Source organism: Bos indicus, chromosome 3, assembly GCF_029378745.1.
Source record: "Bos indicus isolate NIAB-ARS_2022 breed Sahiwal x Tharparkar chromosome 3, NIAB-ARS_B.indTharparkar_mat_pri_1.0, whole genome shotgun sequence".
In the NCBI taxonomy this organism is placed as follows: domain Eukaryota; kingdom Metazoa; phylum Chordata; class Mammalia; order Artiodactyla; family Bovidae; genus Bos; species Bos indicus.
This window is the reverse complement of record NC_091762.1, coordinates 21,737,787-21,760,903: the sequence shown is the minus strand read 5'-3', so window position 1 is coordinate 21,760,903 and position 23,117 is coordinate 21,737,787. Positions and strand designations below refer to the sequence as shown.

The 23,117-nt window shown below is 43.1% G+C and overlaps 1 protein-coding gene across 1 annotated transcript; it reads right to left on the bottom strand.

Moving 5' to 3' along the window:
- Positions 1-10,219: 10,219 nt before the first annotated feature.
- On the bottom strand, positions 10,220-14,397 carry TXNIP (thioredoxin interacting protein). The gene is made up of 8 exons (XM_019956649.2): positions 13,878-14,397; positions 13,318-13,390; positions 13,053-13,200; positions 12,742-12,844; positions 12,352-12,608; positions 12,091-12,247; positions 11,827-11,978; positions 10,220-11,693 (listed from the first exon to the last, which is right to left on the bottom strand). The coding sequence occupies exons 1-8, from the start codon at positions 14,125-14,127 to the stop codon at positions 11,658-11,660; spliced, it is 1,176 nt and encodes a 391-aa protein (XP_019812208.2). The 5' UTR covers positions 14,128-14,397; the 3' UTR covers positions 10,220-11,657.
- Between the last annotated feature and the right edge of the window lie 8,720 nt (positions 14,398-23,117).

Here is a 23,117-nt window from a genome sequence, read left to right as displayed (position 1 = left end):
TCTCTGTCTAGGGTGAGGCCTAGTTAGGAGAGGGCTGGAGGAATGAAGGGGATGCCTAGTAAACCTTTCTTCTCTCCTTACCTGTTGAGAGTCCAGTGTAACACACTGGGCATTACAGCCTTCCTGTTCTTTGCCCCTTCCCTCCTACCCCCATGGTGGGACAGCTACTCCCAAACTAGCTCTGCCAAGGAACATTCAGAACTCATCTGCAGGGCTACACAGAGTGAGCTATAAACAGCCCATGCCCTGAAGACCAGCTGGCTTCTGAGCTTCTGGTCCTCAGGCAATGGGGACGTGATTGTCTCTGTTCACATGTGTTCATGGGACATAGGCTCTCACGTTCCCACACTTGACCTTGATCTTGTCCTTGTTTACAAGGAATGATTACAGCTATTTTTGTGGAGTCAAGATAACCAGGTGTGGAGAGGGAGGAGGTGCTGATTGTTCTTTAGCACACTCACTCACCCTCTTCCAGACCCTGGGAACCCCACTTTGAAGGGTGTGTTGTGAAGAGGGAGCCTACTGAATATCTTATTCTCCACTTGCAGAAGCTGCTGTGTGGCTGAGTTGCAGTTTCTCTTCTGTGGAATTTAGTTAGCCTTTCTCTCACTCCCTTGGTGTGGAGGGGGATGGGGTAGGCAGTACTGCTTTACAGGAAGTAAGGAGGGTGCGGAGAAAGGGAGTGACTTAGGGACACTCTGCTCTAGGAGGTGCTTTCTCGCCCACACAGTCCTCCCGTTGGGTGAGGTCACTTCCCTAGGCTCTGATTGGCTTCTGAGGAAGCCTTAGACGTACTGATTGGTTCCAGCCACTTGACATGCAACAGTCACGGGCAAGCTGCGTGTCCAGAATAGGGACTGGATAAGGAAACAGGCACAGAGAGCTGTGGATGCTGTCATAGCGACCTTACTAAACATTTGAAAGCCATAAAGATGGGAGGCGGGAGAAACTTCAAGAAAGTCCCCAGCCATATTTAGGCAGGCAGATTGAATTCCCTGCGGCATCAAGTGATAGAGACTGGCAATCTTCTGTTAGATATTTTTGACCCCATTGTGAAGAAGGAACAGGGGTTGTGACTCCATTGAGGGAAAGCACCTTAAAAGCCAGGTTTGGATGTGGTAGTATTAGGTAGTAAATGTGATAAGAAGAAGCAGCCATGAGAACAGAGAAGGAAGCTGAAATAGAAACAGAACATTCCAGAGTTATTGAGCAATTTGTGATGATTGATGTGTTTCCTTTTCTAGTTCTCTGAGGTATTGTGTGAGTGTGTTGGAGGGAGGGGCCAAGGGACCTGTCTCAGGGGTTTTCCATAGACATACACCATGATTGTGGCTAGGAAGAAATCAGCAAGAAACAAAAATAAAAGACCCTGAAAAAAATCTTCTTTTGCCTAACTCACTTGCATATACACACACACCAGACCTTATCTGGTTAACTAGATCTGTGTCTATGTAGGGGGCACAGCTGGCCTCCTAAATCCCACCTAATGCCAGCATGTGTACTTAAAAAAGAGTGGAACAAAGAAGAATTCTAGATGAGAGACTGAACACACACCTCCGTCTGCCTCTTTACACGTACATCCTTTTCCCATGAAATAGGGGAAAGGATAAAGGTTAGAGTGGCCTCTGGGGAATCTGTCGTACTGCTTCAAAGACCAAGAGTCAAGAGAGATCAGTCCATTCTTGGACTCTTTCATATCTGGCCTGCTGTCCTTCCTGGCAGGTGACCTTGCTGAACAAAGCCAGAGACAAGGGACCCAGCAGCTCCCCCAGATTCCGGAATGGTTCCAGGAATGAGCTAAACTGTTTCCATTGACCTTTCCCCTACTTTCCATAGGCTCTGTTGGGCAGGCTGAAGCTGAAGCCTAAGGCTCAGTTCATGTCATGGGGGGCTGCTAGTCCTCTGGAGGATCATCTGAAAGGGCTGAGGTCAAGACATTGCTTACAAACACTTAGAGAGACCCCACACTGTTCTTGCTCAGCCCTGTATTATGTATTTGCTTGTGTTGAACAGATTATTCCCATGCCCATGACGTAGGCCGCAGGCAGGGTAGATTCTTGGGCAAGAATCGTATCCTTCCCCACCCTATATGCCATAGCCTATTGTTCCCCTCCCACCTTGGGCTGGAAGCTTGAGATCGGGGTCTGCAGGTTTAGGCTCAGGGACTCAGGTGATTTGAAGGAGTGCTGAATGGGAGATGCAACATGCAGTTTAGAAGATAGGGAGTGGAAACTGAAGAAAATTAGAGGCTCAAATATTGGATGCCCAGAACACCCATGATTTGGTGAGAAAAAGACACATATTTTCCTCAATTCATTTTTTAAAGACTTTTTTAAAAAATATGGACCATTTTTTAAAAGTCTGTATTGAATTTGTTACAATATAGCTTCTGTTTTATTTTTTGGCCACCAGGCATCTGAGATCTTAGCTCCCCGACCAGGGATCAAGCCCAGCAGCCACCCCCACAATGGAAGGAGAAGTCTTAACCACTGGCCCGCCAGGGAAGTCCCCTCAATTCATTTTTATTGCTGTTGAACTTTGAAAGGAAGGAAGGGTGGCTTGTAGGCGTAGGCTAGTTTAAGAACTAAGCCAAGGGGGAAAGCTGCTGTTTCAACTGGGCAAAGCACTGATTTGTGGTCCTAGTTTCTCCATTTCATAGCTTTGTGCCCTTGGGGAAGTCATATCCAGTCTATGAGTCTCAAATTCTTCATGTATGAAGCAGAATTTAGACATCCACAAGGAATCTTTCAAGTCGTTGTTGATCCATTGCAAGAATCCACATAAATGTTCCTGAGAACAAAGGTGAAGATGTGTCCAACTTTTGCTGAACTCATTCCATCCGCTGGGTTTCCCCACCTCATTTTCAGCTGGACATGCTAAAGATACCTCAGGCATCTAGCAGTCCTTTCTACGAAACTGCTTCAGCCCAAATAGCCAGAGGATCAGCAATTCCATTAACTAGCAAGGAAGAAGGGTTCAAGGTCACAACCAGCAAGCCAGGACTCAAGGAGACTCCTAGGGAATTTCTGACTGAGGAAGGGGCCTATGGGGCAGGTCTCCTCTATCCCCTTCACGTAGTATGTCTGGCCAGAGGATAAAGAGGAGAAATGAGCTAAACAGAAATAACTCGTTTAGCTAATCCTGACAGAACAGTGGTGACCTCTTCTTCACTGACCTTTCCCCTACTGAGACTTACTTTTTCCCCAAGGTCATTTGGGACTAGAAAGCTGGAAATAAGAAGTTCTAGTTTCTTAGAATCACCTCAAAAAGGACTTTGCCTTATCCCCAATAGGACTTAATTTGCCGTTTTGTATTCTGGAGGGAAAGGAGGTTCCCTCTGCAACTCTAATGGGAGTCAGTGGAAAGAGAGTGATCCAATCCTAACTGTAGGACCTGAGAGGCTAAGTGTGAGCAGCCTAGGCACCAAGACTTTTGGGAAAGGAATCCAGGGATTCCTCAACCCAGTCCTGACCAATGCAGGGGGTGGTGTGCCCCAGTGACCTCTGACTCTGGGACTGTTGTCCATTCTCAAACTTCTCCTCCTCCTGGGATTCTCAGTTGTGGACTAGGGGTTCCCAAAACTTGGACCCCTGCCTCTCCTTGAATCTTCTCCACCCTGTAATTCCTTTTCCCTTAGTATAAAATGGACAAGGAAAAATATCCAAATTGTGTCTCTAACATCTCTGTTACACTCAGGGTAGCATTAATAGTGGACTTCCTTGGTGGCTCCGAAGTACCGAATCTGACTGCTAACACAGGAGACGTGAGTTCAATCCCTGGGTCTAGAAGATCCCCTGGAGAAGGAAATGGCAAGCCACTCCAGTGTTCTTACATGGGAAATCCCATGGAAAGAGGAGCCTAGCGGGCTACAGTCTATGGGTTTGCAAAGAGCTGGACATGACTTAACGACTAAACCACAACAACAACAGCATTAATAGTGCTAGAATAGGAGGGAGGTTAGACCTGTCTTTGCCACCAAAGGAGTGGAGGAAACAAACTAAGCTGAGTCAGGGACACAGATCTGGGATATTTCCTGTCTTGGAGAGAATAGATGACATCCCGTGTGGACGGGGAAAGGAGTCCTAGTGCTCATCCTCCTTATATTCTTCTATGGCCAGAGAAACAGCCATTCTGGAGAAGAAATTCCTACCTCTAAGGAGGTCAAGGTAACTCTTTGCCTCATTTTTTCTTGGGCAAGGGTGGTAAGAGGATGTGAAACAAAGATGGGCTCAGTGAGAGAAAGGACAAATGCTGACCAGTCCTTTTCTCAGCCCTCCACTTCCTGTCTGCAAGCCTCTTCCTTGGCCCCTGGACAATGTTTCCTGTCTGACCATACTTGGCTGGTCTTGGCCCCTCAGCTCTCCCATGCTTGGCCCCTGTTTTGACACTAGGTTTTCACCCTGAGCCACCACTCTACACCTGTCCAGAGCTATCAGGGATGTCTACAAACTTCTCAGGAGCTGGGCTGGGCTAGGTCAGGAGGGGTGGCTAAGAGCCAGAAAGCAACTTATCCCTCCAACTCATTGTCTTTCAGATCCCTTTTCTTTTCTGACTCTCTAACCACGTCTTTCTTTCCATGTCTCTTTTTGCCTCTTGTCTTTAGCATCATGCTACTGAAATTAGTTTACCAATGGGTGATATGGTGAATATACTTGGAGCCTCAGACTACACATGGCACATCTTCCAGAATGTCAATTTTACTTTTAAGATTTGGTGGGGGAAGATACACTATTCTTATACTAAAACTACACAAATATATTATGCCGTATAAATCAAAACTTGTAGTTTTTAAACATAAAACAGATACTTCAAAGACATTTCTGGCTTGGGACAGGTTACTTTGGATGGTTCTGGAACCCTGGGGGCAGGGGGGAAATTCAGTCTCTGTAATCTTAGGGGTCCTTCAGAGGAAATACTAGAGAAGCCCTACTTAGACCAGAGGTAACAACCTAAGACAAACCTTAACACCAGACGAGGGTATAAAGAAGTGAAGCAGGTGAGTGGAATGCAATAGGGGATGGCGAGAACTGGTAAATATGAGTCTGCCTAACTTTTTTAGCTCTAGCGGGTTGATGCCATCAAGGAATGTGGTCTCAGTGTTACCAAAGATGGTTACTTTTTAGGGGGAGCCAGACAGTAGATTTTACTGACATCTGATTGTTTAATGTTTTTGCTGTACTTAGTCGCTCAGTTGTGTCCCATCTCTTTGTGACCCCTTGAACTGTAGCCCGCCAGGCTCCTCTGTCCATGGGGATTCTCCAGGCAAGAATACTGGAGTGGGTTGCCATGCCCTCCTCCAGGGTGTTTAATGTTTACTACTAATTCAAATATTGATATTTAAGAAGAAACTGAAGAAATGTCTAAATGCTTGCAAGCTGATTCCACCCATGGGCCCATGGTTTGCTGCCTCTGACCTCTACCAACATTTCTCCTACTTTCCAAAGGTATGTGTGGCCCAGACTTGGCCTTCCAAGACCTCCAATTCTGTCCCCAAGAGCTGGGGGCAGTATGGTTCATGAGGCTGCAGGAGAGAATGGAGCTCTCCTACAGGACAGCTCGGGAAGTGGAACTAAAGAGAAGCCTTTGGGTACCCAGTGGCAGGCAACATTTTCTCCAGCAAAAGCCAAGGAGCCTTTGGTTACCACCCAACCACCTTTCCCCTGATCTTCAGGGATATGGAGCTAAAAACATATTGGGATCTGAAACAGAAATCAAAGATTCCTCAGAGCTGGAAGATGAAAGATGAAACAGAAACGGGAGAACAGGAGACGAAGGAAGGAAGGAAACTGTGAGCCTGGATAGGTGAAGGAGGAAGTTGGAATATAGACAGGTGGGCTAGAGAGGGAGGGGTCTAGCCACAGAACCATACAAGGGAAACACAGTTCTCACAGTCCTGAACCCCACCTCTCCTCCTAGCAACTGAAATCCTTCCTCTGTCCATCTATCCAAGAGGTTAAAAATATCTGAGCTAGGTACCCAGCCAGACATTTCCAAGAACTTGTTTACTGACTGTTTGATTGACTTGGAGAGGTGGTGAGCAGCTCCATCACTCAACAAGGAATAAGAATGGACCCTGAGTGACATCTCAGGGCTCAAAGCCTGTGGGTTTCACAGTTACATCCCCATGTTCTGCCTCTCCTCTTCCTCCTCCCATCACTCTATTACCTGAAGATGACCAACCAATTGGTAGTCAGAAAAACCCCAGCCTTCAGAGCCTGTCTATTCTTTTCTCCTTACATAACAGGCTCCCTAGGGGACACAGCAGGGTCACACCAAGGGAAGTGTCAAGACAAGACAGGAATAGCCTAAATTGGCTAAATTGGGCTTCATCAGTGGAGCTCACCTCCACTGGTTTTTGTGCTACTCAGTCATGCATTTACCTTAGGGAAATAAATCAAATGAAATGCAATACCTTCAAATGAGGAGTCTTGAGAGTTCTTTGTAGTGTCACACTGTATATCCATCACTCTCTGTTTCTCAGTTTATCACTTCAAATGGTGGGAATCTTTCCCCTGAAATTGTGTACTGAAAAGTTTGTTGTTGTTTAGTTACTGAGTCGTTTCCGACTCTGGCAACCCCACAGTACTGAAAAGTTGAGAGCTCAATTAACTTATTTCCAGAAGGTGGAGTAACAGAGTTACTCCAGAGGCCTGTGAAGCACGCAGGAGTACGAAAGAACTATACCATGGGGCTGTGCAGAGGGCCTGTCCTGGCCCGGTGGTCGGGAGTCCCAGTAATGGGCCACCTTTCTCCCACCACAGAATTAACTAAGGTGGAGTCAGCTTCTGTACCCCGACCTCTTCTCAGACTCCTTTGTTCCCCCAACACAGGAAGGGAATTCAGAGGAACAGAGAGAATGGTTATTTATGACAGGTCAGAGGAAGACAGTTCTGGGGACATGCCTGGGACTGAGCTAATCAAGGTGGTGGTGGTGAATATGCCTTCGCGATATCTTAGAAAATGAGCACTTGTTTCCAGACTTTCCTGGTAGTACAGTGGATAGGAATCCACCTGCCAATGCAGGGAACACAGGTTTGATCTCTGGTGCAGGAAGATTCCACATCTTCCTTAGGGCAACTAAGCCTGTTTGCCACAACCACTGAACCCTAACTCTAGAGCCCACAAGCTGAAACTATGGAAGCCCGTGCGCCTAAAGTTCATGCTCTACAAGAGAAGCCACCACAATGAGAAGCCCGGCACCAGAGCTAGAGAGTAGGTCCTGCTCTCGGCAATTAGAGAAAGTCCATGGGAAGAATGAAGACCCAGCACAGCCAAAAATAAATAAATATTTAAAATTTTAAAAAAGCACTTGTTTGCCATTGTTGAAACACTTCCCATAGGTTTTTAAAATCCTTACAGCAATCTTCTAAGGTAGGTACTGTTATTCTTTTCCATTTTACAGATAAACTGTAGCACAGGTTAAACAAATTGCAAGGTCATACAGTCTGTTAAGTCTTGGAAGTAGGATTTGAATTTAGATAGCTTGACTCCAGGGTACATGTGCTTAATTACCACACTATACTATTTCTCCTTAATAGTATAAGAAGGCTGATCTTGAACTTCTTCTAGGCTATAGACTCACCTATTGGGCCAGGACCACAGCCCTGGATCTGTAGATATCTCTGACAGGGAGTTTTTCAGCTTAGGAAATGGAAGTGGATATAGAGACAGAATAGAGACTGGGAGAAAAGTTGCTTTGTTTTTTTTTCACTCTAGAACTACTGAGTTCAGGACGCTTGAGACAAGGGCTGGGCCACTGGAGGGTCGGCAAAACATTTTCCTTATCCATCTTACGAATTCTGTCACCTAGAGATAGTCCATGGAAGGAATTCTAGGAAAAGGTCTATATAGTAGTGGAAAAACTGGGCAAAAGTCACTTCTTCAGCCCACCTCATAACCTTTAGCTTTTTTTTTTTTTTTTAATTGACCAAGTGTTTGGTCAAATCTTCTCCATACTTTCCCTCCCAAATTGTATCTTTGTTTTTTCCAGTCTGTTCAGAGTTATCAAGATGGTCCAAGATCCTGATTGTAGAAGTATCAGTTCTTTTCTTACTAATTTTACTTTCTCTAGCTATTTTCTCTCTTTAGATAGTTTTCTTTCTGTCTTCTTTTAAATCTTCCTATACCAGATTAGACCTGATGAATAAATGATACTAAGAACTGGATCTCCTTTAATGGGTATATGTGTAGGTTATAGTTCCTTAAAAATTAATAGACATATGAGAAGAGTATGGGAAAGGAAGACCCAAAATATCCACCCACTTAAATGGAGAAATAGCTGGCTAGGACCCAAGGAAGACTACTTAAGTGAGCCCATATGCAGATATCCTGAGGTGAGGTAGGAGTTGTGTATCAAAGTCAAAAGGAAGTCCAGTAGAGACTTTTGTGCTTTAAGGGAGGGATGTATTTCCTCTGGGTGAACAGCTATAGCTGCTTCCTTCCTTCCTCAGATTTTTCTGTGCCAGTCACTAGTCACATGGAGCTAACTAAATTTAAAACAAACAAAAATAAAAACTCAGTTTGTCAGTAAAAGCAGCCACACATTTCAGAGCTCACTTGTCCTGTGTGAATAATGCCTACTGTATTAGTACAAATGTACCACCTTTCCATCATTATAGAAGTTCTGTTGGACTGTGTTGGATTTGAGCTATTATGCTATCAGGAGGGGATGCATATGTTCTGGCCCTTCAAGGCTCAAGTCTCTATCAGACCTTGGCTGTAAGTTATCTACCCTCTCTATCCCCTTCTTGTATCACACTCCAGTAGCCCGGCTGTGTACACAAACAACCAGAGTTGTGTGCTCCACGGTCTCCCCTTCTTTTTGTCCTGCCCTCTGGCCAGCTCTTGTCCTTGCCCCACCCCTCCAGTCCCTGGAAAACAAGCTCCAGAAAAACTTTTCCATCAACTTTGACCTGGTTTCAAATCTGGTCACAGATTTGAAAGAGGGAGGAGGCCCTAAATTCGTGAACAGGTAAGAAATGGAGGAGGCAAAGGTGAGAGTGAAGGTGACAGTCACCATGGCAACAGAGCTAGAACCTGTTGCCTTGATAAAGAAAAAACAGGAGGCGCAAAAGAACTACTGAGAATGAAAGCTAGACACAAAGACTGAACTGGAAAAGAATCTTTTCAATCCCACTTTCTATTCAATTTACATTGATTTTATGAACCCTGTTGGCTCAGATAGTAAAGAATCTGCCTGCAATGCAGAGCCCAGGTTTGATCCCTGGGTCAGGAAGCGATACCCACTCCAATATTCTTGCCTGGAGAATTCCAGACAGAGGACCCTGGTGGGCTACAGCCCATGGGGTCGTAAGAGTCAGACACAACTGAACTAACACTTTCATTTTTAATTAACTTTTAGGAGTCTGAAGTTGGGAATTACTATGTGGAGATCCACAGAAAAGCCAACCCCCCTCTCCTAATAAAGGCTAAGACTAGATTTGTCTGCAGAAGTTTAAATGTAACAGAAATCAGAAAGTATGTTAACCTCTGCCATCTCAGGGTTTATCACTGTAAGTCACTCCTTTAGGAATAATAATAATTTCAATTAGAGGTGGAGTTGTGGTATCAATCTGTTATTACTCTACAAAGAAGTAACAGGAACTGTAAAGCATACCCTAAAGAGGAAGGTGGATTTGAATGTTCAGCAAACATTTACTGAGTTATGATCATGTGCCTGGATAGGAATTGTTCTAGGAGCTGCAGAGATTAAAAAAAAATGGTATCTGTCTTCAAAAAACTTGATATTTATAATTGTAAAAATTCTTTAGTCCTATATTATGTCTTCCTACATATAAACCATGTTTTTACTTCCAAGAAACTATGATGAAATCAAAATAAGAAATAAAAGTACCATAACACTTTCCTCCCAAATGCCCTTACAAAATTCATTTCTATTTCAGGAGCTCATTAAACAAACAAACAAAAAAAGCTTTATATACTCCAAAGTTGAAGAAATTTAGTAATGATTAACTAAAGATGTAGAAAACTAGGTCAGACCACCAGAAGACCCCAGAATTGGACAAAAGACAGCATAGCTCAAATTCCTTCCCTCCTCACCCTCCGAACCCCCATTCTGACTACAGTCTTTAGGATCAATAAGAAATGGTTTCTCTATAGGGTTTTCAACAATCTGAATTGTGAAGTAAGGGGGAAAGCTCCTTTAGGCACATTTTCTTTCTAATAACTTCAATTTATCTTACAGACAAGAAGAGAAACATTTTTTTGCCATTAAAAAAACTTTATTTTTATTTTATTTCTTTTTTTTTTTTTACAAAGAATACCCCCAGCTGGGGTGAAAAATATATCTGGTTAAGTACAAAATATAGTTTTTCTCATACAAAAAGATATACAATTAAAAAACAAAAAATGAAACCACCTTCAGCCCACATACTTTTTCAGAAAAGGGTAGAGCGAGCTCAGAGCTCTGACACAGGACAGTGAACAAAGTGCTAAGGCGGAGAGTGACTGACCAAGTGCTAGAGGCTGCAGTGAGACAGGAGCTGTCAACAACCCTGTCTCCTAACACTGGGCAGGAGTGAGCCCTTGGGGCTTCTGTGAAGATCTGCCTTCTGGTTTCTCATGGCAACATCTGGATGCTCTCATCACAGTGTTGGGGCATTTTATCTAGGGTTCCTCCTTGGGTTTGGAGAAGTCACAGTGGGCAAGGCTGATAGCAGCAACCCTTACGTAATCAGTGTCAGAACTGCAGAATTCCGTACACTGCGACAAAGTCTCAAAAGCAGTAACACTTTTTTTTCCCTGTCATTGTGCTTACCCCTAGAGACATAGTAGACCAGTTTTAGCTTACATCTGAGAAAGGAAAACCCAAATTTGACACAAACTAAAGTGCTAAGGACATCGCCTCAGAATCAATTCCAAGGAGTCACGTGAAAAAAAAAAAATTCTCCCACATAAAAATGTTTGCCAACAGGAGAACACAGTGCAACAAGCTCTAAAAATGGCTTTTAAGACCTCTGGTGGGGCACAGTTACTACTGCCTTATGACTGATTAAAACTACTTTCTGAACAATGAAACTTAAGAGCTCCTCCCCTTTAATTCGCATGGGAAGCTTGCTCAAAAGTCCAAACCCAATCAATTCTGGAGGGCTTTTCTTTTTCTGTAAGTGTACAAACAATGGGGAACAATGATTTTAAGAACATCCTTTTCCCAAAGTTTTGGCCATGACCATTTTTTCTTTTCACTTTCTTAGTTTGCTAAATTGGCTCTCCTCCACATGGCAGAGGTTCAAGATCTATTGTTATAACAATATCTCTATTATATAATCCCCTCCATTCAACCGTGGGAACACCATTCCAGGATGCCATTTCTACCCCTTACTCAAAACTACTGAAAATGCCTCAATTTTCAAAGAGATTCAAGAAAATGGGATGGGCCTTAGTTTTTTTTCTAATGTGTTTTTAAACCCATCTAGCAAAAAACTCTGTATCACATCATCTCGCTGGCTGAGGACGAGTGCGCACCCTTTAAGGCCCAGGAGATTGCCTGCTGATCACCTCCCACACTGGAGAGTCAAGAGGCTGGGGTGGACCTGTACCCCACTGTGGAGACTGTTGAGTCTCTAAAAAATTAAAGAGTCCAGGAAGAGAGATGAAGAGAAACAGGTAGGTACAACTGCTTCTTTTCTTCCATATGCTCACTGCACATTGTTGTTCAGGACGGAGGGATCAACCTGGGAGGAAGAAAAGAAAAAGAGTATTTTAGCTTGCGTAAGAAAAAACACAACAATCCAGTCTGGAAATCCTGAGAAGTTAACTTCTTATAAAAGGCTTAGGACAAATGTAGTGGTAAATGACAATTCTCACCTCAGAATAAGTAGGTGGTGGCATGAACCTGAACTCAGGAGCATACATAAAAATAGGGCTGTCTTGAGAACCATCTGTGTCCTCTAGCAGAGGAGTAGTGGGGCTCTCCAACCGGTGATCTTCAGCAATGCTATCCATATAGCAAGGAGGAGCTAGAGAGATAAAGCATGGAGATAATAAGAAGCCCAGCCAAGAGAAGCCTAACCACAATTTTACAAACCCACCCAGGCCAGAGGGGAAAAAAATATCATGTGTCTGGCTCACCTTCTAGGGTATCTGGGATGTTAAGGTCTACCCAACTCATCTCAGAGCTGGTTTGGCTGGCCATGCTGGACGTCCGGCTGCTGAGGCCTGACCTGCTGCCAATAACCAGGGGCAGGTCAAGAATGACTTTCTTGGAGCCAGGGACGCTAACGTAGATCTAGAAAGGAAGACATCAGTTTGTTAGGCTAGAAACCTGGAGAAACACCACTATCGTTTTGACAAATGAACAATTTCTCTCTCCAACCCCACCCATCCACTCACCAGTAAGGAGTATTCAACTCGCAGGATATTGCAGCCCAAGATAGAAGGCCTGATTTTCTGCACCCGAAGGCTCTTGCCACGCCATGATGCACAGGTTCCGGAGATAATATGATTGCCTCTGACTGATGACAACTTCTGCGTCAGCACCTTGGTTTGGCCATTGGCAAGATAAGTGTGGCGGGCTACAATGGCAGCTTTGGGGATCACGATGCGGGAACACGTATTTTCAAAATCAGCATGGATGTTAATCTCATCACCTGGCAATGAGAAAGATGAAAACTGATGCTCAGTGCAGTCCATGACTTTTAACCTGTTCCTGGCTCCTGCCCTTACTCCCAAACCCACAGTTCCTGTTTTAAGAGTCTCTCATTTTAAGCACTAGATTTTTACCTTCACAGAATCCTTTTCTGTCAATTCGTGCAGAGACAGACACCCGCCCATCAGGTATGAACATGCAGGAAACTTTCTTCTCCTTTTTAGCTGACACAGGTTCCTATGTAGAATGAAGTGGAAAAAGACGTTTTAAGAATCTCTAGAGATCCTTTCTCTGCTTCTCTTTCCACTGCTTAAAGTAGGTGGTTTTCTCTCCCACCTTGATGACTTAAGGACTTGATTCCCTGACAGGCTTCACTTTAATGCCCTAAAAACCTAACTACTTATCTCTGAAACCCAGAAGAATAAACTCTTAAAATGAATCTCACCAGTAAATCAGGAGTATTGACATCCACTAGATCCATCACTTCAAAGTTTTTCTTTGTCTCTTGAGTTGGCTGGCTGGGACGATCAAGAAAAGCCTTCACCCAGTAGTCCACACACCCATATTTTCCTTTGAAAGATGTTCCCAGAGGCCTTTATCAAGAAAAAGGAAACAATTTAAAAATGCTCTCCAAGAAGAGTAACTGATCAAAAGAGGGGAAGATTTTTACAGACAGATAAGATCACAGATGCATTTAATTCATAACCTACCCCTGAGGAAGCTCAAAGCCGAACTTGTATTCATATTTGTTTCCAGGTCTCAAGATCACCATCTCATTCTCACCTGAAGGGAGAGAAAAAGGAAAAGCTTCTAGGTCTCTTGTTACACTTAAAATCCATCTGTGCAATAAGGAATTCTTGGGCAGCGTGCAAGAGTAATGCAGAACCCCTTATGTTCTTAAATGAGATACTGATGCATTCGCTGAGCAAAAAGTTGCAAAGCCCTGCAGTCCTGAAGGGCTCAACCTATCAACATCTCAAACAAGAAGCAAAGAACAAGCAATTTATTAAGACATAAAAACCTTTCAATAACTAAGTCAACATTCCTCAGGATCACCCGCAGAACACAGCACCCTGAGAAGTTGCACAAATCACCCTTTTTTGGGGGTGGGGTGGGGGTTTGCAAGTTAAAGCTAAAAAAGATAAAAGAAGCCACACAAAATTCAAACCCCACAACCCGAGCAACTTAGGATCTACAGTGTGGGCTTTATCCGTATCAATTCTCTTCTTGAATCCGCTTTCAACCTCCAGCAAACAGTTGGGTCACTTACCAGCTGGTTGGTCGTCCAGGAGAAGCGTGTCTTCGTAGCGTAAGTAGTCCAACGTCTGCTTGCACTGCTGGGATCCCTGCATCCACAGGACTTTGGCCACTCCGCAAGCCAGGATCCTGACAGCTTTGACTCGAGTGACTTCACACACTTCCACTATCACCCGGCCAGCCACCTTCTCCCCACTGCCGTACACCTTTTCGGGGTCGTTAAAGACTACCTCGAAAGACTTGATCTTCTTGAACATCACCATGTTGGGCTGGATTTGCTTAACAGTTAAAAATGAGGACAAAACAAAACTCTCAAAGGACCCTTTGCTGTAAGTTAAAACTTTTTCACTTCTCAATTCTCTACTAAATTTTCGAAAACACGTCCACCCAAAAATGTAAGTCGCGAGTTATATCAAGAGATTGCAAGAGAAAAATAAGCTCTTTCTTTCTAACAGCTGGAGGAAAGCTCCGGCTCTCGGCGGGCAGGCTTAAAGCGTTCCACCTCAGAAGACGAAACGATAGTTTGCAACTGAGAGCCGGAAACTGCTTTATATAGTAGCCCGGCAGGCAGGTCCATGCGAGCTCTGGCCTGGAGGCTCGTGCTCCCCTCGTGCACAGCTCTCCCATTGGCTGCCCGCTCCTTGTTTACCAGGAGCCCTACCAATCAGCGAGGTCGCAGCAGCGCGTGGACACAGTGTGCTCCTGGCGGGGAAAATGGTTGTTGTGCATCGCTGCAGGGCTGGGAGGAGGGGGCGGAGGGGCTATGGGGCGGCTTCCCATGTGCTCAAGCAAGGAATGCTTCGCTGACCCCAAAATCTATCCGAGGCCAGTGGTCTTAGAAGGGAGGGTGCGGATGCTTTTGGAGTGGGAGCTATATTTTGAGGTAAAAAGAAAATGTGCTTATGATGGAATTTCGTGCCTAACCTCAGCCAATGTAATTAATTTAGAGGCGACTGTTTATTCCCGGCTCACAAATCGCAAGTCGTGTGAAAAACAATCCCAGAGCTCCAAGAATACTTTAGGATGGGGCGGAGGACAGGGAGTGCAGTCGTTACTGTTGAGGAAGATCCTCTTTGTCCTTCTCTTGCCCCGCATCTCTCAAAAATCAACAAACAACCCCCTCCTTCTCCCCGCTCCCCCCATAAAAAAATCCCGGCTGTGTGGGAAGGAAAAGAGAACTTGTCACAAAATTTTAACCACTCTTCAGCGGCCACAGCAAAGCGAATATGTGGGACTGATTGGCCATCCCCCACTCCCTTTCTAGGCCCCTGAGCTGGAGGCCGGGGGCTCCGGTCCGTGTGCCTCTGCCCCTGCGTCCTCCACTCGGTTCTCTCTGTTCTCTGGACCGGTACAGTACGGGCGTGTCCACATCCTGCCGCTTATCCCGTCATCTCTTCAGTCCCTGATCTGCAGAGTTAGGGAACACTTTATGTTCTCCCAGTTACCTCATTATCTCTTCGTTAAAGTGTGTTCTTTGGGCTCTGAGTATCTCACTCCCTGCTTCTCCAGGAAAGTAATTAATAAAAAAAAAAAAAAAGCTTCACTCTAGTCATCTCTTCCCTGAGTTATTTTAACTCTCTCGTCTTCGTCCCCTTTCCAACTTACTAAATCAGAGGTACACCTCTAAATCTGCTGCCCACACTCCTCACAGCCTTCAAGTTAGTTAAAAGGAAAGTTGTCATTCGTCAGAGGGAAAGTGTCAGGGAGAGATGGCTGTGTTTCTGTTTGAAGGAACCATTCTGCAGTCTTTGAAAAGTTTTTCCCCCTAAACTGTTTAGAAATAGGTAAGAAAAGGAAGAAAAGACAGAAGGATCGTTAGCACACTGTATGTTCAGGCTAAAAGAAACCCTGACTCTTCATCCTGTGTTATTTGGCTCTCTGTCAGATGGGTTTTTCCCTAGCTGGCCGTGAGGTGCCTTAGGAGCTGACTCCTGAGAAATTTTTCAGAGATGCAGTAAGAAAGACTTGTGTGCACAGATATAGGAATTCTTCTCCCTTTTCTTTGATTCCTGAGTTCCTCCCCATGGGTTGGAGAATCAGGAGATTATTACCTCATTTCTTGTGCTAGAAAGAGGAAGACAGTGTTCCCAAGATTGAGATGGGGAAGTAAACAAGAAGCATTAGAATATATAGAGATCCTACCCTCTTAGCAAGAAGATGGCTGTTCACTGCTGTGAAGGATCCTTCTTACTTGCTCTTGCACACCCTAACTGGGTTGACACCCTAAGGCTAACAAGTTACAACCCAACTGCACTACTAAGCAAGCTCAAGAATCAGGCATCAAGACTACTGGAAAACACACACCCACAGGACCAACCCCCAGAACAAAAAGGGGAACAGAACATGTTGATCCTTAGGGTGTGTGGGTTTGAGGCGGCACCCTGTTTAAGAAAGTTAACCAATAAGGCCTGAGTTGTTTTTAGCTGGTCGACTATATTGGTTGAAGTAGGTAGAGTAGGAAAGGTGAGACTCTCACTAAAGTAATTTTAAAATGTTTAATTATAACTTCTGAGAGAGTTTTTAGGTTGATAGATATGGAAGTGTATGTAAATCTGAAACACCAAAATGTTGACAAATAAATACATACATAATGACAATATTATAAAACAGTGTGTGATGTGTAACTGCATAAATGTTGAGGGGCAGGAGGGGAGGAGAGGTGAGTGTGACAGACCAGAGTGGTATATATTTGGAACATCTTAGAGAAAGGGAAATGCCAGTATTTACTTGGGCACAGCTATGGAGTACTGACTTGCTTTTTTAAAAAAAATCTTAATACCATTCTCTTTTGCTTTAAGTCCCTCTCTTGGGCTCCAGTTTCTTCTTTCCCGTTTTGCAAAACTTGGTGCAGACCACTTGTTTGCGCTGTGTTGTGCCTAGGTTCCCTTAAATGCCAGAAACCGATTTCACTTTGGCAGTTGCTGCCTACCAGGCCTGTAGCCAAGACATGTTCTGAAATGGAGTTGTCCTGGACAGAGTTGTTTACAACCTTTCACCTTATAACCTGGTATTCTGATAAAAACGTGCCTTCTGATTCTTTTTCTCAGTTCCTGTGCCAAAGAAGAAAAAAAGTTTACAAACTTCTGTCCTGAAAACAGAGTACAAACATTTGTGGGGTGCAAGGGAGGAAAACAGCAGGTCCAGTAAGGAACAGCAAAGGAGGGCTAAATCCAAGAGTTTTGCAGATTAGATCATCTTACCTGTTCCTTCCCCACCCTCTTCAATCCCAGTATCAATAGGAAACCAAGCGGTGATTGTTGTTTGCTTTACAGGAGGTGGTTGAACAAAGCCAAAGCTTCTAGTGAGAGAAGTGCCCTCTACTCTCAGTTCCAATCAAATACAAGGAGCTGGTTGCATTTCTCTTTTCGTTAACTTATGCTCTGATAAACATTTAGGACTCTAAAGACCCCCTTTTTTGTCCTTTTAATCACTACTTTCATTTCCACTCTGAAAATTTCCCTTTTACTCTTATCCTTCCCATTTTCCTGTAGGGAATATTAATTTAGAGACAAATAAAGGTTTAAAAGAGAGTGTGGCATTTGAGGCTGATCAACTTTAGGTATTCCTCCAAGTCACTGAGCACCTGTAAGAGACCAGATCATTTACATAATTATCTCAGTAATATTTTATTTATAGATTCATCGTCACCTTGTTCTAGAAGGATTTAAGGTTAGATTATTTCATTTAATTCTCACAATAACTCTGTGACTCAGGGTTAAGTCAGGCTCAGAGGGTTGAGTAATTTGCCTGCAGTCACCGATTTGTAAGTAGAGCAAAATCTTGAACCCAGGTCTGTCTGATCGAAAGTAGGTACTCTTGGGGACTTCCTTGGCAGCCCAGCCATTAAGTCTCCCTTCTTCCACTGCAGGGGGTGTGGGTTTAGACTCTGGTCAGGGACTAAGATGCCTTGAGTCTGGTGCGGCCAAAATAAATAAATTAACTAGGTACTCTTTCTAATGTGTTGTCCTGCTTCTCAGTGCTTTAACACATTGGTTCTTGTTTGATCTTCACTGTAAAGGGTTTAGGATAAGACTCATAAAATATTAAAGTTAAAGGGGACTCTACCAGTCATTTTTTTTTTAAAGAGAGGTACTTCCATAAAATATTAAGGGGACTCTACCAGTCATTTTTTTTTTTTTTTAAGAGAGATACTTCCTTATTTTAGTTAAGTAGACTTGCTCTTGGAGAAGGAAATGGCAACCCACTCCAGTGTTCTTGCCTGGAGAATTCCAGCGACAGGGGAGCCTGGTGGGCTGCCGTCTATGGGGTCACACAGAGTTGGACACGACTGAAGTGACTTAGCAGCAGCAGCAGACTTGCTCTAGGATGTATAGCTAGTAACTGGTGGAGCCACTCTCCAAAGTCAGGATTCTTAATACTTAATCTAGAGTCCTGTCTCTAGTTTGTTTTCTGAAGATTCTTGTTTCTCAGTTTAATTTTAATTATTAAAAAAAAAAAAAACTTCATTTGAACAGATTGCTGGTTGCCTGGGGTAGGGAGTAGGTGAAATGGGTGAAGGGAGTCAAAAGGTATAAACTTAACAGTCATAAAATAAATGTCATAGAGATGTAATGCACAGCATGGTGATTATAGTTAATAATACTATATTGCCTATGTGAAAGTTGCTAAGAGAGTAGATCTTAAAATTCTCATCACGAGAAAAAAATCCTGTAATTATATATCATGACAGATGTTAACTAGGCTTATTGTGGTGATCATTTTGCAACATATCTAAATGTCAATCATTAGATTGTACACTTGAAACTAATATAGTGTTGTATGTCAGTCATACCTCAATTTAAAAAACACTCATCTTGGGGCTTCCCTGGTGGTTCAGTGGGAAAGAATCAGCCTGCCAGTGCTATAGACATGAGTTTGATTCCTGATCTGAGAAGATCCCACATGCTTTTCAGCAACTAAGCCTGTGGGCCACTGTTGAGCCTGTGTGCTAGAGCCCAGGAGCAGCAACTACTGAAGTCCGTATTCTGCAACAAAAGAAGCCACTCCAATAAGAAGTCTGAGCACTGCAACTAGCAAATAGCCCCAACTTGCCTCGACTAAAGATAAGCCCCAGCAGTTTAGAAGACCCAGAACAGCCATTAAAAAAAAAAGAAACCATCTCATCTTGAAGTCCATATTTTCTGTTTATTGGTGTCTCTATTTTTCTACCATGTTGAGGAAGGAATGAAGATCTGAGAGTTGTCCAACTTCAGGGAAAGATGGAGAGAGGAGATATTTCTTAAGGTAGCCTTATGATATAAAAGAATTTTTTCCCTTTTCATGCTATCACCCATGTTTTCTTTCGTTTACTGTCAAATTTCTTAAGAGAGTAACTTATACCAGCTTTATCTGTTGGCTAAATTTGTCCCTTTGTAGCCTGGCTTCTTCTGTCCCTGAAATGGTTTTCTTTAAGTTTCCAGAGAAAACCAGGGTGATTTTTTAGGCCATATTCCCCTTGACTTCTATATAATTTGAAAACTGCCATCTTTGTAAATTTAAATGTTCTTTTGGGCTTTATCCTTTTCTCCCTTGTCAGCAGTTCCTTTTTTCTCTGTCCCACTGAAAGCTTTTCTGCTTGGCTCTCTCCTTTTCTGTCTTCAGGATTTTCTCTTCAGTTTGCCCATCTGTATATCATTCATGGAAACCTCTAGCCTGTCTTGAAAGTTCTAGTTGGCATCTCAAACTCAACTTGTCTAGTATGGAATTCATAATCTTCCCCCTGTGCTCAAATTCACTTCTTACTCTTGTTTCTTTTAATGGGACCATTGTATGTTCCCCTAGATATCAAGGCATAAAATCTAAAAACTGTCTTCAATTCCTTCCTTTCTGATATTCCTCACATTCAGTCAATTGCCAAATTCTGAAGAGGCCATCATTCCATTGTTTTTCTAGAAGCTGTTATTTCTTACTCTACTGCCATCACTCTGATTCATATCCTTGTTATTAATACTTTTGCATTAATTATTTTTGATAGTTTTAAACTGATCTTTCTGCTGTAATCCATAAACCTCAACTAGATTAATCTTATACAGTTGTGTTCCTATCTGTTCTGTGATGCTCCCAAACCCTCTGCTTACTGAATCAAATTAAAATACTTCAACCTAGTATTTAAAGCCTTCACAAAGTGACCTCAACTAAACTTTCCAGTCTCATTTCCCACTACTTCCTCAGAAATTTACTCTACTCCTCAGCCAAACCCAAGTACACTGTGTTCCCCTAATATATCCTTCTCTGCATTTGCTTATACTTTTCTCTCTACCTGGAATGCCTGACTTTCCTCCCCATCTCTACTTTTTAAAATCCTACCCACTCTTCAGTAGACAGCCAAATAACTTTTCCTCTATGAAACCTTTCCTGATTCCCAAATCCCCTTATCTCTCACCTTATAACCAAATAGAATTCCATTCTCTTTGAATACTCCATTCCATATTTTTAAAATATTTCTCACATGGAACTTACATGTAAAGTTTCTTTTCTGTCCTATGGAATGAATTCCTAGACAGCAGGATCTGTGTCCTTTTAAATATTTTTATGCTTCATAGCATCTAGAAGAGTACATTTCATAGAGAAAATATGTTATTAAATATAAATTGAATTGATAGATTGGGATATGTCTGTGCAATAGAATATGCCACTAATTCAGAACCTAGTGCTGTTTCTTATCAACAATAAGAAACCTAATCTCGGTTCCTTCTGCTACACTTGAACATAACCAGTCCCTTTTCCTCAAAGCCTATGGCCCAGTTACGTATAGAGCAAGGATAGTGAGGCGGTGAGAGGTGATGGTTTGTTTTCCTGTGAGGGAAAGTTGGACTGTACTGATGTTTATAAATATGAGGGAAATGGGACATTTTGTGCTTAACCCAACTTCCCCTTTTCTGAGAAGTTCTTTCTTACACAGTTCTGTAATCCAGTTGGCTCAGCCCTGCCACCCAGTGGATAAGGTACTATCGAGCTCCTCTGCTTCACTGACTATGCTAAAGTCTTTGACTGTGTATGGATCATGACAAACTGTAGAATTCTTTTTTTTTTTTGGCCTTGCTGTGTGGCATGTAGGATCTTAGTTCCCTGACCAGGGATTGAACCTGCATCCCTTGCATTGGAAGCACAGAGTCTTAACCACTTCACTGCCAGGGAAGTCCCACAAACTGTAGAATTTTTAAAGAGATAGGAATACCAGACCAGCTTACCTGCCTCCTGAGAAACCTGTATGCAGGTCAAGAAGCAACAGTTAAAACCAGACATGGAACAACGGACTGGTTCCAAATTGGGAAAGGAATACGTCAAGGCTGTATATTGTCATCCTGGTTATTTAATCTTATACGCGGAGAACCTCATGAGAAATCCCGGGCTGGATGAAGCACAAGCCAGAATCAAGATTGCTGGGAGAAATATCAACAACCTCAGATATGCAAATGACACCACCTTATGGCAGAAAACGGAAGGAACTAAAGAGCCTCTTGAGGAAGGTGAAAGAGGTGAGTGAAAAAGCTGTCTTAAAATTCAGCATTCAAAAAACTAGGATCATGGTATGTGGTCCCATCACTTCATGGCAAATAGATGGAAACGGTGGAAACAGTGACAGACTATTTTCTTGGGCTCCAGAATCACTGCAGATGGTGACTGCAGCCATAAATTTAAAAGAGGCTTGCTCCTTGGAAGCAAAGCTATGACAAATCTAGGCGGCATAAAATTGAAATGATGCTTTTGAACTGTGGTGCTGGAGAAGACTCTTGAGAGTCCCTTGGACTGCAAGGAGATCAAACCAGTCAATCCTAAAGGAAATGAATCCTGAATATTCATTGGAAGGACTCATGCTGAAGCTCCAATACTTTGGCTACCTGATACAAAGAACTGACTTATTAGAAAAGACCCTGATGCTGGGAAAAATTGAAGGCAGGAGGAGGAGGAGACGACAGAGGACAAGGTGGTTGGATGGCATCACTGACTCAGTGACATGAGATTGAGCAAACTCTGGGAGATGGCAAAGGACAGGGAAGCCTGGTGCTGTAGTCCATGGGGTCTCAAAGAGTTGGACACCACTGAGCGAACTGAACAACAACAACAAAATCGAGATCCTTAGTCCACACAGAAGCGTTTCTGAGACCAGAAACTTGACCAGACGGCTCCCCTGAGTGAGGAAGATGATTTTTTGATTTCGAGAAGAAGGAGCAGAGGAAGGTGTTTATGACTGAAAGGAAGGGATTACATATTAAAACAGTTTGCTGCTTTTCATCCATTTCAGAGAACTTTCTGTGTTAATGCATTTTAAAGCGTACATAGAGCTAAATATACATGTGCGTTATAAAGCAATTACACAGACATTTGATTCTCACCAGATAGGCAGATATTTTTGCAGAAAGGAATATTGCAATATAGAGAACTCAAGAGGCTTGCTTAATTCACAGAACTAGGATGAAATTCGTCTAATTTATGGTTTGAAAATCTTGCCACTAGCACATCTCTGATCCTTTAAAAAAAAAAGTCACCTCCTTTGTAAAGATTTCTCTGATTTCTACAAGCAGATTTGTCACTTTCTTTGTATTCTCAATAGCATATTGGATGTATTTCTCTATATTATAAATGTTAATCATATATCTGTTTATTTGTTCCTCCCTACTAAACTGAGTTCCCCTAAGATAGGAGCCATGTTGTCTTATGGCCTGGCATAGTTTAGGTGTTCCAAAAATTCTAAATAAGGGTCAAAGTCAATCCATAGGATTATTTTAGCCTGATCAGCTAATATGACACATATTTAGCCCATCCCATTGCCCATCCTTCTGGTTTTGGTTTCTTCTCCAGCACTGATGGTATTCTCCCTGTAGGCTTGGTGGTGGTAGATGCACGGCAGTGACCTCCATAAAGAGAAAATTAAACCTTGGCAGAACATTTTCAGTTTCAGGCACTATACTTTCAGCAAAGGACTTTTTGATTCTTTGCCGGAGTGAGGTGGGGTTGGAAGGCAGGATGAAAGACTGATTTATTTTTTTAAAAATTCAACTGAACTAGTTCCTCATAGGTAGAAGTAGAAGAGTGCTGTATCAAAGACTGGTCACACAGTTTTTATTGGGCCTTTGTTGCTGTGCAAGGGCTTTCTCTAGTTGTGGAAAGCAGGGACCACTCTTCATTGAAGTGCACAGGCTTCTCATTACCTTGGTTTCTCTTGTTTTAGAGCACGGCGTCTAGGCATATGGGCTTCAGTTGTTGTGGCTTGTGGGCTCTACATTGCAGACCCACAGGCTTAGTTGCTCTG

Excerpts from the sequence above, each read along its gene's own strand:
- TXNIP (XM_019956649.2), bottom strand. The coding sequence starts at position 14,127 with ATGGTGATGTTCAAGAAGATCAAGTCTTTCGAGGTAGTCTTTAACGAC. Across the intron at positions 12,248-12,351 it reads GAGTTGAATACTCCTTACTG|ATCTACGTTAGCGTCCCTGG; the intron begins GTGAGTGGATGG and ends CTTCCTTTCTAG. Across the intron at positions 11,694-11,826 it reads CACCACCTACTTATTCTGAG|GTTGATCCCTCCGTCCTGAA; the intron begins GTGAGAATTGTC and ends TCTTCCTCCCAG.